Here is a 15,436-nt window from a genome sequence, read left to right as displayed (position 1 = left end):
ACAACCCTCCCATCCCTTGACTCCATCTACACCTCTCACTGCTTTGGAAAAAGCAGCCAGAATAATCAAGGACCCCATGCACCCCAGACATTCTCTCTTCCACTTTCTTCCATCGGGAAAACGATACAAAAGTCTGAGATCAGTACCAACCGACTCAGGAGCAGCTTCTTCCCTGCTGCCATTAGACTTTTGAATGGACCTACCATATATTACGCTGATCTTCCTCTACACCCTAACTATGACTGTAACATTACATACTGTACCCTCTCCTTTCCTTCTTCCCTATGTATTCTATGAATTTGTATAGCGCGCAAGAAACAATACTTTTCACTATAAATCAAATCAAAAGCTATGGACAGTGAGGAAGCGTTTGAAGAGTCTCTGCAGGGGGAACCGGGATGAAGAAATATTTAGAGACAGAACTCCAGTACGCATGGCCAGGACAGTGGTAGGTGGAGTGGAGAATGGGATAAAACCTGGTAGAGTACAGCACGACTGTTAGCATGAAGGCCAACAGGGGATTACAGGGGAAGAATGGGTCAGGCCACGGAAAGAGATGAAAGGCTGTTAGAGAAATTTGCTTTTGCCTTTGGCCTATCAGCACCTACTCCCAGGGTAACATAAATCACTTTTTGCAATTTGAAATCTCCACATATTTAGAGAGCTTGACATTGTTATTATTTATGTAACATTTAACTGTTTACAATAATACTACGCAATCTCCCATGGCCTTACACATGAGCAGTCAGGACTAAGTGGAGATTTCAAGCAGGGGCTGGGTTATTGGGAAGGGAATAATTGAACCAGTGGCTGGTGACTTTATACAATCCTCATTGAGAGTCCAACAATATGTCATTACTTTTGGAAAATAATTTTATTTTATGATGTTCTAGTAAAAGTTTGAAACATACAGAAATTTGTGAAGCAGAGAAATAGCGTTGATTCATGGAGAAGTGTTTCTTTCCAGTTGAAGTCAGGCATAGCGAGGTACAGTGCTGCAGTATGACAGTCACCATTGATGGAAATGTGTGATTATAGGGTAAGGAGTAGGAACATAGAAACCGGAGAAGGCCATTCAGCCCACCGAGCCTGCTCCACCATTTAATATGATCATGGCTGATTGAATGCCTTTTACACTTACTATCCCCATAACCCTATCCCCATTATTGAAGTGGTTTGCAGTAGACATGTGGACAGCGGAAGTTAGATTGGAAAATGCAGACAGGACAACAGGAAGTGAGGTTTAATGCATAGGAAATACAGGTAGCAAGAAGACTTGTTAAAAAAAATTATACACAGCAGCATCAGCTGCAGCTCAACATTAATTTGGTAACATATCATAAATTACCAGGACTACTGATGTCAAGGACGGACTTCAGGGTTTTGACCAAAGGATAAGCTCCTTGATTACATTGAGTTCCAGAGTAATCATCGAGATTCAAAGCCCACACCATGGCACCTCCAAACCCTTTTACCTTCAGCCATTGAGCCTTCAAATAACAAGAATTCAGGTGAGTTTACGGAGCACTTTGAATGCATTGTGGTTAGGACAAGGAGCAGGGGAATATTGCTGTCGGGATTTCCAGACTTATTCTTCTATAATCAGCTAGTTTTTTTAAAAGATTATTACAACCTAACTATATTGTACACTGCTGTTTTCCTATCAGAATTCATACAATAGCTGGAAATGAGTTTTTCCCAGTTGACAATATTTATTTTGCTCCAGTAAATAATGGTGGAGGGCATTCTTCTGTTCAACACAAATCCATTTGTTTAATCTCAATTCCATAGTCAGCTCTACACACGTTCTCGAGCTCTTACACCCTCAGTGTTTCCATCTGTCACCCCATATGATATCCTGTTGCTCACAGCCTGTTACAATAATGATCTGCAAAATGTATTTTTTGGATCCAATCCAAAATATCAAATAGATTCATCACAGATTGTGAAATGTGGAATAGGTCTATCACATCACATGGAATGTGGACTGGATCATACAACATGACATGAATGTGGATAACGACAAGAGTTACCAACTCCTGGATGCCTTTACTTGTAATGTTGATGCTGCAGCGACCCCTCTTTTTATGTGTTGCAAGTGTGGGGTGGGGTTTTCTGGCCGTGCTCGCCCTGAAACCGGAAAATCCCACTTGAGGTCAATGGGCCTTTCCATGGTCCGCCCCTCACCCGCTACAATTCCCATGGCGGGCAGAACAAGAGAATTTGCCCCATAGTTTTACTTCCCTTTTCCCACTAGGACCATAGCATTTTCGTAGTTATACATTACACTAAGTTAAAGCTAACGCTCACATTTTCATATTAAGATCTTTTTCCAAGTATGTTATTAAGTCCTCCGTTAGCAGCAAAGTACAGAGTGAGATCTGTCCGAGTTAGACAATATTCAAAGTTATGAGAGTAATCCTTGGACAACATGGGCGGCATGGTGGTACAATGGGCGGCATGGTGGTACAGTGGTTAGCACTGCTGCTTCACAATGCCAGGGATCAGGATTCGATTCCTGGCTTGGGTCACTGTCTGTGTGGAGTTTGCACATTCTCCCTGCGTCTGCGTGGGTTTCCTCCGAGTGCTCTGGTTTCTTCCCACACTCCAAAAATGTGCGGGTTAGGTGGATTGGCCATGTTAAATTGCCCCTCAGTGTCAGGGGACTAACTAGAGTAAATGCATGGGGTTATGGGGATAGGGCTTGGGTGGGATTATGCTCGATGCAGACTCAATGGGTCAAATGGCCTCTTTCTGCACTGTAAGATTCTATGATTCTATGAATCTCTTTCCCAGACAAGACGTAGTTCCTTCAGCCTTTATTACAACTGAGGAATATTAGTCTTTCTCTTTATTTTGTACCTAAATGATATAACACAATCAGTTCCCTTTTTGAAATGTGAACACTATTGCCAGTCTCTAAGCTGATGATTGTGAAAGCTCCATTGATTTGAACTTTATTATTAAAATTGCCCTATTTGAACAAGTGCAATTCTCTGCTACTATTGAACTCTAAAAAGTAATTTGTTTTTGTTCTTTCATGGGATAAGGCAAACCCAACATTTGTTGCCTAACCCGAATTGCCCTTGAACTGAGTGGCTTGTTCGGCCATTTCAGGAGGCAGTTAAAATTCAACGACATTGCGGCAGGTCTGGTGTCACATATAGGCCAGGCAAAGATGGCAGGTTTTTCTGCCCTAAAGGACAGTGGTTGGTTTTTACAACAATAGTTTTGTTTTTTTAAAATAGAAAACCTATAATGCAGAAGGGGGCCATTCGGCCCATTGAGTCTGCACTGACTCTCTGATGGAGTGTCCCACTGAGACCCTATCCACGTAACTCCACATATTGACTCCACTAATCTGCACATGTTGGGACCCCAAGGGGCAATTTTAGCATGGCCAATTAACCTATGCTGCATATTTTTGGACTGAGAGAGGAATCCAGAGCACGCAGAAGAAACCCGCATGGACTCGAGGAAAACATGCAATCTCCAGACGGACAGTTACCCAAGGCCGGAAGTGAACCCGGGTTACTGTGAGGCAGCAATGCCAACCACTGTGCCACCATGCTGCCCATTTTTAAATTCCAAATTTTTATCAAATTCAAATTCCACCATCTGTGATGTGATTCATACCCTGTCCCTCACAGCATTACCCTGAGTCTTGAGATTACTAGCCCAGTCACAACAACGCAACACCATTATTTGGTGTTGCGTTGTTGTTGCGCTGCTCCCTATTTGTGGAGGTAAATAAAAAGCTCCTACTTTGGTTTCAAAGCTCTGTGGATCATCATATCCAACCCATTGATCTCCCTTGAATGCATAAGGAACCTTCTGGTCATGAATAAGTTTAACGGTAGCACCTTTCAAAAATGGACAGACCTGTCAATCAAAACCAATAAGCACTATTAACATGTCAGACCAATGAATCCTGTCCTCCCACAATTTCAATCACATTTATACACAGTATAATCAAATTCTTAATCAGTACTAAATCAAATTCTATTCACCATTGATAAAATATGTTTTCCACTGTGACAGGAGAGGATTGTTGAAGTTTTATCAGAAAGGAAAGAATCTATCTCAAAAGAAAAAAAATATTACAAAAAAGCATAAATAAATATTGACTGTGAAATGGTGGTGGTGTTAACTTCTATTAGCTGACAATTAAGATCAGCGTTAAAGTCCCAGACCAGATCTCCAAAGTATGTTATGAAGCAGAATAGACCCCAACAATTTTTTTATTTTGGCATAAATATGAGGAAATGATGCTTCACTCAAAGAGTAATTTCAATGCCAATTTAGGGATTTTTTTATCAGAAAAAAGTTTATTCATAACACAGTTTCAGCATAACTCTAACAAAATGAAGCAATTTTACTCTTAACTGTTGAATGATCTTTAAATGTGAAAAGAAGCAACTCCAATTCCCAACTTGTCATTATTACTCTTCCAAGTAAGCAACAATCTTCCCATAGACGCAAATCTACTTTAAATATAGTTAGCAAACCTCGGCATACTTGCTATAAATTAGTGAAAGAAGTCCTGAAGCTGTCAGAGAGACTTTACAGAGAAACCTTGTGGAGGTTCTTTGTGGCGTGACTTTGTGGAGAAACTTTATGGAGAGAGCGAGAGACTTCTGTCTTTAAACAGCTTCAGCCAACTCAAAATTAAAAAGAAATTGTGTCTCTGCTACAAAGCTAGCTCCTCCCACTTCTAGTATAGCATGACTCTATAACTTCTAGTATAGCATGACTCTCTAAACCTGCCTTCCAATACTTTAATCAAAAATACAATCCAGGTGCAATTTCCCATTTATAAAACAACAGTCCATAAACCCCTCTGCTAAATAAGCACAGGAGGGAAGAGGGTCTTACTAAAAAATGGCAGAGTGTTGGTTCTGGCGAGAAAATCAGCATGTTCCTCTCTAGGGAACATGTTAGTTTTCCCTTCAGATCTTATGACATTCTGGCAAAAAAAAAACACAGGTGGGCACGTTTCATACTGTCATGCAGGGAGGCGGGGCCTCAACACACTGGCAAAGCCCAGTCGCAATGAGATTGTGCCACCATGTTTAAAGGACGTTCTCAATCGGAACAAGATTGAACCACCCCCCCAGCCCACCTTAGAGGTTTCAGAGGTTCCCCCCACCTTCCCCCCCCAATCATAACCGACACTTCTCTCCCCCTCCCCCACCCCCAGATTGGAGCCAGCGCACATCTCTCTCCGTCCCCCCTGCCAACCCACCACAGCCATTGCTGGCATTGCCCCTCCCCCCGACCCCCTACCCACACAGCTAATGCCAACATCCCCTGACCCCCACCCGCACAGGCATCACTGGCATTCCCTGCTACCATGTCTGCTCCCGATCACCACAACAAAGAAATGAATCCCCCCTCCCCCATGAGGCTGCCACTAGGTTCCGCCCCTGGTGGGTTTGAAAATACAGTGATGGGGTCAATGTACAGTGAAGCGGGTGCGTCACTGAGACCTCCATGGTGACCTGGGGGAGGGGTGGGGGTGATATCATTGTTTGTTCTGTTGCCTTTTAATCATGGCACTCTGATCTCAGTGCAGCCGGGTTTTAACAGCGTGTTGAGGTCCCACAGTCTCCCCCACTCCCTATATTACGGAGTAAAATACACCTCCTTGATATTTTTTGTCAGAGTGTCAGAAGATCTGGAGAGAAAATCAATCATTTTTTCTAGAGAGGAACACACCGATTTTCTCGCCGGAAACAATACTTTGCAAAATTTGGTATGGTGTTGTGGTATATTTCTCTTTTTGTAATGGACATCACATGTGTTTATATATTCTGTATATTATACATTTATACATAGACAGATATCTATTTATTTACCATCTGTGCTGTAAGGTTATGATAACACAATTAATCGATATGGACGCATTGAAATGTGACATTTGCAGTTTATTTGATGGGGTATGGAGATTATTGGGCTACTTTTCTGCTTCCACACATCTGTGTGGGTGGCATGGTAGCATGTGGGTGGTACGGTGGCACAGTGGTTAGCACTGCTGCCTCACAGCACCGGGGAATCAGGTTCAATTCCAGCCTCGGGTCATTGTCTGTGTGGAGTCTGCACTTTCTCCCCATGTCTACTTGGGTTTCCTCCGGGTACTCCGGTTTCCTCCCACAGTCCAAAGATGTGCGGGTTAGATTGATTGGCCGTGCTAAATTGAGCCTAGTGTCAGGGTGACTAGCAGGGTGAATGAGGGTTACGGGAATAAGGCCAGGATTGTGGTCGGTACAGACTCGATAGGCCGAATGGCCTCCTTCTGTACTATAGGGATTCTATGATTCTATTCTATGATCTGGATGCCCATTAGTAGATTGCAAAAAAGTGACCTGCCCCTCATGAGCACCTGTCATACTGTGTTGGCGAGGGACATCTAAGAATTTCGTTTGTGACTTTTTGTACAATCTAGAATACTTCCGGTGTGTGTTTGGCCCCATTGCTGAAAATACAGGGGGTGATTTTCAGGCCATATTCACCATCAGAGAGAATGGCAACACAGGCTGGAAATCCGGAGAGGGTCAGATAATGCAATTCTTCCTGCAGAGATTGCGTTCTGTGATCTTCCCCGCCCCTCACCGGTGACATTGTGAAGTTCACCGCCACTCTGGCAATATAATTAACAGCCCCTCCCCCTCCCCCCAGCATATTATCCCCCCTAACTGTATTTTCAAACCTGTTGGCGACGTTTGCAACAGGTTCACCCAGACCCTATGGCCTCCGGGGGAGAGGGGCATGGCCAGGCACTGCTCCCAGGCACAGGGTGGTACCATGTCAGTCTGGGAGTGTGAACCTGTGCCAGGTGGTGATGCCGGAGGCAGACCCTAGTGGGAGCCTCATGCGGGGGAGAGCGTGTGTGTGTAGCGCAGGGTGGGGAGGGATGAGCAGAGGCAGAGGAAGTGGTGTCGGTAATGGTGTCGGTAAGGGGAGGGGAGGGAGAAAGAGAGAGAGAGGGAGAGGTGGTGATGGCATTGATTGTGGGGGGATGCCAGCGTTGATCGTGGGCTGGGGGGATGCTGGCATCGATTGCATGGGGATGCCGTTTTTGATCGCGGTGTGAGGGATCGGGGGATGCTGGTGTTGATTGCTGGGGATGGTGGAGATGGGAGGGGAACAGTGGGGTAGAGGGATGGGGATGCCAGCATTGATCACACAGGTGGGGATGCCAGCATTGAGAGCAAGTGTGGGAGTGCCTGAGACCTCCGTGGTGGAGTTGCGGAGACCTTTATCCTTGGTCTGATCAAGGCGCTCTTTACAAAAGGCACCGCAGTCTCAATACAGCCAGGCTTTTCTGGTGTGTTTGATCCCCACCCCTCAACATGACGGTGTGAAACACACCCCTCTTAGTGCCAAAGCATCTGGAGAGATAACTTACTGTTTCATCAGTTTTCAGTCAGACTCTGACACTTTGCCATTTTTTGGTAAGATTCATCCCATAATTCCAACTGACTGGAAATGTTGTAATTTGAAATAAGTCCATTTAAAAATGCAAAGCCGTGTCGCAAGGTAAGGATGAGAAGTTAAGCCAACCATCCTCAGGGGAGTGCGAAGAGAGAAACATTTCCTATAATCCATTGATTCATCAATCCTGTCCATTCTATCTCTTCCTCTCATAATTCTGTGCACCTCTATCAAGTCATCCCTCAGCCTTCTTTGTTCCAAGGGACATAACCCTAACCTATCCAATTTCTCTTCATAGCTACACTTTTCTAGCCCTGGCAACTTGTTGTAAACCTCCTTTGTCCTCTCTCCAGAGCAATTACGTCTGTCCAGAAATATGGTGACCAGAACTGCACACAATACTCCAGTTGTTGCCTCACCAGTGTTTTATACAATTCCAACATTGATCCTTGCTTTTATATTCTATACCTCTGCCAGTGAAGGAGGACATTCCATATGCCTTCTTTATAACTTTGTCTACTTGCACTGCTGCCTTTAGGGACTTGTGTACTTGTATACCAAGATCCTTCACTTTATCTGCTCTTCTCTTCTGTCTAAGAAAGATACCTACATACATGTGTATGTCCATATATAAAATATATATTTATATATACTTATTTATATACTATATATGATATAAAACATATTTGGAATTTCTAACAGAAACACCATGATAATTCTACCACAATGTTTTGAAACAATTTATTGACTTTCTACTTAAGAATTTACAGAATTTATTATGTAATAAACTAATAACATTTGCAGCATAATTACCTCAGAGTATGCAAGGAGTCCAGGTCTGTCAGTGTATGGACCAGGTTCACCAGCTCCAGAAACTGGAGCACGAAAACCTGTTTCAGAAGTTTTAAGGGTGTAGCTATTTCCATAGGTTGGAAATGTAACAAGTAGTTTCTCTGCTGGTGCACCTTTGTCTGTCCAGTATTTCAACACAGAATGCTGCAAGATAATACAGCCAGATATCTTAATTAAGGTTTAACAAATTAAAAATAATTTCCTGTAATATTTTAAGATGACAATATAAATAATTGAATACAGATGTCAATTTTTAGCAGATAGAGGTGGCATGGTGACGAAGTGGTTAGCACTGCTGCTTCACAGTGCCAGAGGCCCGGGTTCGATTCCCGACTTCGGTCATTGTCTGTGTGTAGTCTGCATGTTTTCCCCATGTCTGCGTGGGTTTCCTCCGGGTGCTCTGGTTTCCTCCCACAGTCCAAAGATGAGCGGGTTAGGTGGATTAGCCATGCTAAATTGACCATAATTTCAGGGGGATTATCAGGGTGAATATGTGGGGCTGAGGGGGTAGGGTGGGATTGTTGTCAATGCAGACTTGAGGGCCAAATGGTCTCCTTCTGTAATGTAGGGATTCTATGATTTTATGATATACTTACAGCATTCAAGTCACTTTGATGATCAAGGTCCACAAAGCCACGATACAGGGGGCTGTTGTGTCCAGTGAATTTATTCCAGTTCCCATGAAAATTAAGTGTCATCACAGAGATAAAGTCTAGATATCTGTTTAAAAAATACCAAATACAATTCAAATTTTTATCGAATAGTTATTAGATATCATTGTAACTTTTACTCTGCCAATATTTTCAGTAGTCAAACAATGATTCCCCATTAGAGTTCCTTCAATTGGTTTATCTCTAACTTTTTAAATGATTCAGAATGAGGACTTTATCCTATACTCACTTTGACACCTTCGCTATCTCATATCCCTTCTTGATAACGTTTATGTTGGCGGCTACTGGAGCTGTAAGCAGGAGTCTGACCTTCCCAGAGGTCTGAGCCTCAGCTGTAAAGGCCTCGAACAATTCCTATGAAGGATGAGCAATTGTTAATGGTGATAAAAACTTCTTCAGAACATAATTCTTGCAGCCCAAGTGATAGTCGACATTCATGGGCATTCTGTCTCTCCTGAGGAATTATAATTGGTTATGCATCGGACGTTGGCAAAGCACTTTTTACAAGTTCCTTCATGGGACATGGGCGTCGCTGTCTGGCCAGCATTTATTGCCCATCCCTAGTTGCCCTTGAGAAGGTGGTGGTGAGCTGCCTTCTTGAATCGCTGCAGTCCACATGCTGTGGGTTGACCCACAATGCCGTTAAGGAGGGAATTCCAGGATTTTGACCGAGTGACTGCAAAGGAACAGCAATATATTTAAAAGTCAGGATGATGGGTGGCTTGGAGGGGAACTTGCAGGTGTTGGTGTTCCTGTGTATCTTCTGCCCTTGTCCTTCTAGATGGAAGTGGTCATGGGTTTGGAAGGTGCCATCTAAGGATGTGTGGTGCATTGCTGCAGTGCATTCTTGTAGATAGTACGCACTGCGGCTATTGAGTGTTGGTGGTGGAAGGAATGGATGTTGTGGGCTGCTTTGTCCTGGATGGTGTTGAGCTTCTTGAGTGTTGTTGAAGCTGCACTCATCCAGGCAAGTGGGAAGTATTCCTCACACTCCTGACTTGTGCCTTGTGGGCAGGCTTTGGGGAGTCAGGAGTTCCAGCGTGAAGTGGCAAAGGAGCACAACAAAGGAGAACAAATCTCTTTCTGCAACACCAGCTGCCATAAAGCAGGTGAGTTCAAAGGGAAGGTAGAAAGGAAGAAGATAAGTTTCAAAGATAAGTGAATATAATGTGGAGATAGAATTCAGGCATCGGTGTGGGCGGGTCCAGACCTGGGAACTGTGGGGGGGTGGGGTGGGCGTGCTGTGGGGAGGGGGGATGGGTGTTGGGCTGTGGAGTCAGGTGGAGGGTGGGGAGGGATGAGTTGGGCCAAGTCAGACCGGGGCAGGGGGGTGTCTGGTGTTAGGTCAGGCTGGGAAGTTGGGACACAAGTGTTGGCCTGGATTGGATCAGGAGAGCGGAGTGCCTGGTGTGTCGGATCGAGTCGGTTTGGTCGGGGAGAAGGTGCTGGGCTGTGTCAGGCTGGGGAAGGGATGTGTCCAGTGTTGGATCGGGCCATAGCGAAGGTGGGGAGGGGTTGGTCATACGACAGGTCAGGCTGGGCAGGTGGGGTCAGAGTTTCAGGGGTGGTGCTGGGTGGGGAGGGCTGTCGGATTGTGGGCAGGGGGTGCAGGGCGTGGGAGAGTGTTTGGGTCGTGAGGCAGGGTCTGAGCCTGGTCTGGACAAGGAGTGTGCTTGTTTGGGATAAGGTGTGGGGGGGATCGTGGGGGTGGGAGGTGTCCTGTGCAGGGCTCGGTCTGGGTATTTAAAAATGTTATGCAGAATTTAGAAGCCCATTTTTTTCTTCTAAATCTTTCACAGTAACTATTTAGGTAAAACTGGCAGGACCATGCAAATTTAGCAATTTCATTCACTCTGTTGGATGGTTCACAACACAATGCAATTGCCCAGGGGAAGTTAGCACTTTTGGATAATTACCATTTAAACCTGACCTGGGACCATCCAAGAACGTCTATTTAAAGAAGATTAGGCTATTGTGTTGGATGATCAGCCGTGATCGTAATGAATGGTGGAGCAGGCTGGAAGGGCCAAATGGCCTCCTCCTGCTCCTATCTTCTATATATCTATGTATCTAAGAGGGTTTCCCCAGTGCATCTTTGGGGTATTCCCCCAAATCTGACACTGGAGATCCAGAAAGTTATGGCCCAATATTCTGATACTGTGTGTATTTCCCTGATATCCTGGTTAAACCAAAAATGTTTGTGTCATTTTCAGTGTTTGTCCAAAAGTTATTTTCTATAGGTTGGTCCTCCCCTGATGGTGATGTATTGTTGGTTTTAGATAATCTCCGAATATATTTTAGAAGATGCCACATTAAATATAATTGCCGTTGACCTTTCACCTTGGCCAAGAATGTGAAGTGTTTTTTATCTTCCTTTGGACTGCCGCGAGCAGCAGGATACCTCCAGTCCAGATCTAAACCATCAAATCCGTGTTTCCGTAGAAAGGTAATCACAGCCTTGATAAATTTTGAACGAGATTCCTCTGTAGCTGCTATGCTGGTGAATCTAATTACCAGAAGAGATTGAAAAGAGAGAAAGCATTAAATGTTAAATCCATAAATCTTCTTTTGAAAATTACGCTATTATTTCTGGCCAGCACTGTTTTGTGTAACATGCTTATGTTAATCTACACTCAATAAAGGATTAACACTTGGGATATGTTAATGTGTCATGTAGTGGCTGATGTTTCATTAAACTAGTCAGCTATGTGTCAGACTCAAGAGAGAGAGAGAGGGAGAGGCTGGAATCATGTCTAAGAAGTGTCTCTGTAACTTGTTTAGCAGTAGTAGTAATGCGGTACTATAGGGATCTATGCTAGGACTCCAAATGTTCACATTATGGGGGCAATTCTCCCCCAAAAATTCTAAGTGTCGAATTCACGTAAAAACTGAAATAAACTCTGTCGCTTTTTCAGTGGGAGTTTCAAAATGAATCTCCCACATTCCATACACTGCAGAGTGCACGAGCGTGAAATTTCATTAAAAATCAGTGGGCGGGACCTGTTCCCACTGGCGAGGTGGCAGCATAGCGCTGAGAGGGCTACTGCGCATGCGCCGATCTGTCAGAGTTGAGATCGGCGCGCATGCAGTAGCTCCGCACTGCCGGCCTCCCAGTTGCTGGCAAGATCGATCGCTCGTCAGCACGGCAACTCCACATTGCTGCTCCTCCTGACCCCTCCAGGCCCGATTGCTGGCCCACCAAAGCCCCGATCTCCCAATTACCCACCCACTCCCACATCGGCAGCCCTGATGCCCCCCTCTCCCGCAGTCCTGACTAGCCCCCGGCAGTCCCCACCACCTGCCCCCCACCCCCCCCACCCCCCACCCCCCCCCCACCCCCCACCCCACCCCAATGCCCAGCCCTGATTGCTGGCCTGCCTCCCTCTACCTGCGATCCCTTTGCAAAGTGGCAGGGGGACCCCCACCACAATCCATACCCCCTGAGGCCCCGCCCCCATTAGGCCCACCCCCTCTGATCGTACCCTCTTGGCTTTGCCTGATGCCCGGTGGGCAGTGCCAAAGGCCCCTGGGCATTAGCATTTTGCCCCTTGGGCAGTGCCAGGGAGCCAGGCTGGCATTGCCATGCTGGCAATGCCCAGGGGGCACTCCCCTCATCTCGACCTCCTGGGGGGCCTTGATGGCCTCCCCTTGACTCCAGGGGGTTGGGCTACTAGCTCCTCGGAAGTGCGGAGATGTTGTGAACCCTGCTGTAGTGAAACACTCTTGGCAGTGGGAGGGGGGGGGGGGGGGAGGCTAATTAATTATATGTGAAAGACATTTTAATTAGGATCATACTAATTTACACAGCTCCGCATGTAGTTGACGGTGCCGGAAATCCAGCTGCAGGAGACAAACAGAGGCCGTGGCACCCAGCAGAGAGCCTGCATAATGGCCTCCACTTGAGTCTCCCAGCCTGCTACGCAGATTTCGAAGTGCAGCAGGCTGGGAGAATCGCACCCTATATATTAATGATTTGAAAGAGGGAACTGAATGTATTACATCCAAATTTGCAGATGATACAAAGTTGGGTGGGAGGATGAGCTGTAAGGAGGATGCAGAGATGCTCCAGCATGATTTGGACAGGTTGAGTGTGAGGGCGTGTGCATGGCAGATGCAGTATATGTGGATAAATATGAGGTTATCCACTTTGGTAGCAAAAATAAGAACATAGATTATTACTTGAATGGGTATAAATTGAGAGAGATGGATACTCAATGAGACCTAGGTGCCTTCATGCATCAGTCACTGAAAATAAGTGCACAGGTACAGCAGGCAGTAAAGAAGGCAAATGGAATGTTGGCCTTCACAGCGAGAGGATTTGAGTATAGGGATAGGGATGTTTTGCTGCAATTGTATAGGTCGTTGGTGAGGTCACACCTGGAGCATGCAGTTTTGGTGTCCTTATCTGAGGAAGGATGTCCTTGCTGTAGAGGGAGTACAGCAAAGGTTTACCAGGCTGATTCCTGGGATGGCAGGTCTGTCATATGATGAGAGACTGAATCGGTTAGGATTGTATTCACTGGAGTTTAGAAGAGCGAGAGGGGATGTCATAGAAACTTATAAAATTCTAACAGGATTAGACAGGGTAGATTCAGAAAGAATGTTCCCAATGATGGGGGAGTCCAGAACTAGGGGGCCATAGTTTGAGAATAAGGGGCAAACTATTTAGGACTGAGGTGAGGAGAACTTTCTTCACTCAGTGAGTGGTGAATGATGTGCGGAATTCACTACCACAGAAATAGCTGCAGCCAAAACATTATGTGATCTTAAGAAAAAATTGGATGTAGCTCTTGGGGAGAAAGGGATCAAGGGATATGGGGGAAGAGGGGAATCAGGATATTGAATTCGATTATCAGCCCTGATCATAATGAATGGTGCAGCAGGCTTGAAGGGCTGAATGGCATACCAGAGGATGTCTACAATCTGTCAAAGAGCCAAATCCCATGTCTAGAGTCCAACCACAGAGTGAAGAAACCTATGATAGCAATTTAAGAAATTTTAGCTGTTGAATGAAGCAGACTGGAAAGAGATAACAATGACCATTGGCCAGATTTTGCGGCCTTTCCCATGGACGGGATCTTCAGGTCCCCAAAAAAACTTCGACAAGGTTAGAAGATCCCGCCAGTGGCCAATGGCGAGCCGGCTCCACCAATGGAAAACAAGCCTTGGTTGGTGGGGGGCAGAAAATGCCCCTCATATCTAGTAAGCAGACCCTGTTCTTGCCTTTCCTGTTTGACTGTCTCGGGGGCCTGAAGAGAGGTCAAAGCTGCAAGTTATTTCCTTTCTACATAGAATAGATCCTGCAGCAGACAATGTTCTCCTAGGTGTGCAGGAATCGACCATGCATTTTGATTCCATTAGTAAATGCTTTGACATTTTCTCATCCACCATGCAACCCCATTATCAAGTAAAAAACATATTGAAACATAGAAGATAGGAGCAGGAGGAGGCCATTTGGCCCTTCGAGTCTGCTCCGCCATTCATCACGATCATGGCTGATCATCCAACTCAATAGCCTAATCCTGCTTTCTCCCCATAACCTTTGATTCCATTCGCCCCAAGTGTTATACCTAGCCACCTCTTGAATACATTCAATGTTTTGGCATCAACTGCTTCCTGTGGTAATGAACTCCACAGTCTCACCACTCCTTGGGTGAAGAAATGTCTCCTCATCTCCTTCCTAAATGGTCTACCCCAAATCCTCAGACTATAACCCTAGTTCTGGACACACCTATTATCGGAAACAGCCTCCCTGCATCTATCTTGTCTAGCTCTGTTAAGATTTTATAAGTCTCTATGAGATTCCTCCCCCTCATTCATCTGAACTCCAGCAAAAACAATCCTAACCTAGTCAATCTGTCCTCATACATCAGCCCCGCCATCCCCGGAATCAGCCTGGTAAACCTTTGCTGCACTCCCTCGAGAGCAAGAACATCCTTCCTCAGAAAAGGAGACCAACACTGCCCACAATATTCTAGGTGTGACCTCACCAAGGCCCTGTATAGTTACAACAACACATCCCTGCTCCTGTACTCAAAATCTCTCGCAATGAAAGCAACATACCATTTGCTTTCTTTATCGCCTGCTGCACCTACATGCTTACCTTCAGAGACTGGTGCACAAGGACAGCCAGGTCCCACTGCACCCTTCCCTTTCCCAATTTACAGCCATTCAGGTAGTAATCTGCCTTCTTTTTTTTGCTTCCAAAGTGAATAAGTGTTTCAGTGCACATGTGGCAGCAAGAGATTTGATCTGAGCATTGATCTGGCTAAAATTTGAGACCATTCTGAGACTTCATTGACTGTGTTGCCTCCCGGGCAGCCACCCCACCCACAGGAATCCTGCCAAATTATGCAAAAAAGCATGAAAACATGATGGTGCAAAAAAACAAGCATAGACCCCAAGTCTGTCCAGCAAGGGGAAGTCGAATGCTGACAGTGTGGTAAAATTGGAAATTTCTCGCATTTCTGCAAATTCAG

The 15,436-nt window shown here is 45.3% G+C and overlaps 1 protein-coding gene across 1 annotated transcript in view; it reads right to left on the bottom strand.

The window, feature by feature from the left end:
• LOC144511726 (chitinase-3-like protein 1) overlaps positions 1 to 15,436 on the bottom strand; it is a 28,942-nt gene that overhangs the window by 1,553 nt on the left and 11,953 nt on the right. The window contains exons 6-11 of the mRNA XM_078241949.1: positions 11,298 to 11,463; positions 9,187 to 9,311; positions 8,883 to 9,006; positions 8,248 to 8,430; positions 3,766 to 3,882; positions 1,349 to 1,490 (exon numbers count right to left, since the gene is read on the bottom strand). Coding sequence (XP_078098075.1) covers positions 1,349 to 1,490; positions 3,766 to 3,882; positions 8,248 to 8,430; positions 8,883 to 9,006; positions 9,187 to 9,311; positions 11,298 to 11,463 — 857 coding nt within the window. The remainder of the gene's footprint in view (positions 1 to 1,348; positions 1,491 to 3,765; positions 3,883 to 8,247; positions 8,431 to 8,882; positions 9,007 to 9,186; positions 9,312 to 11,297; positions 11,464 to 15,436) is intronic.

The sequence above is a fragment of the Mustelus asterias genome, chromosome 25 (genome assembly GCF_964213995.1).
Source record: "Mustelus asterias chromosome 25, sMusAst1.hap1.1, whole genome shotgun sequence".
Classification (NCBI taxonomy): Eukaryota; Metazoa; Chordata; class Chondrichthyes; order Carcharhiniformes; family Triakidae; genus Mustelus; species Mustelus asterias.
This window is presented reverse-complemented; position numbering and strand designations above follow the sequence as displayed.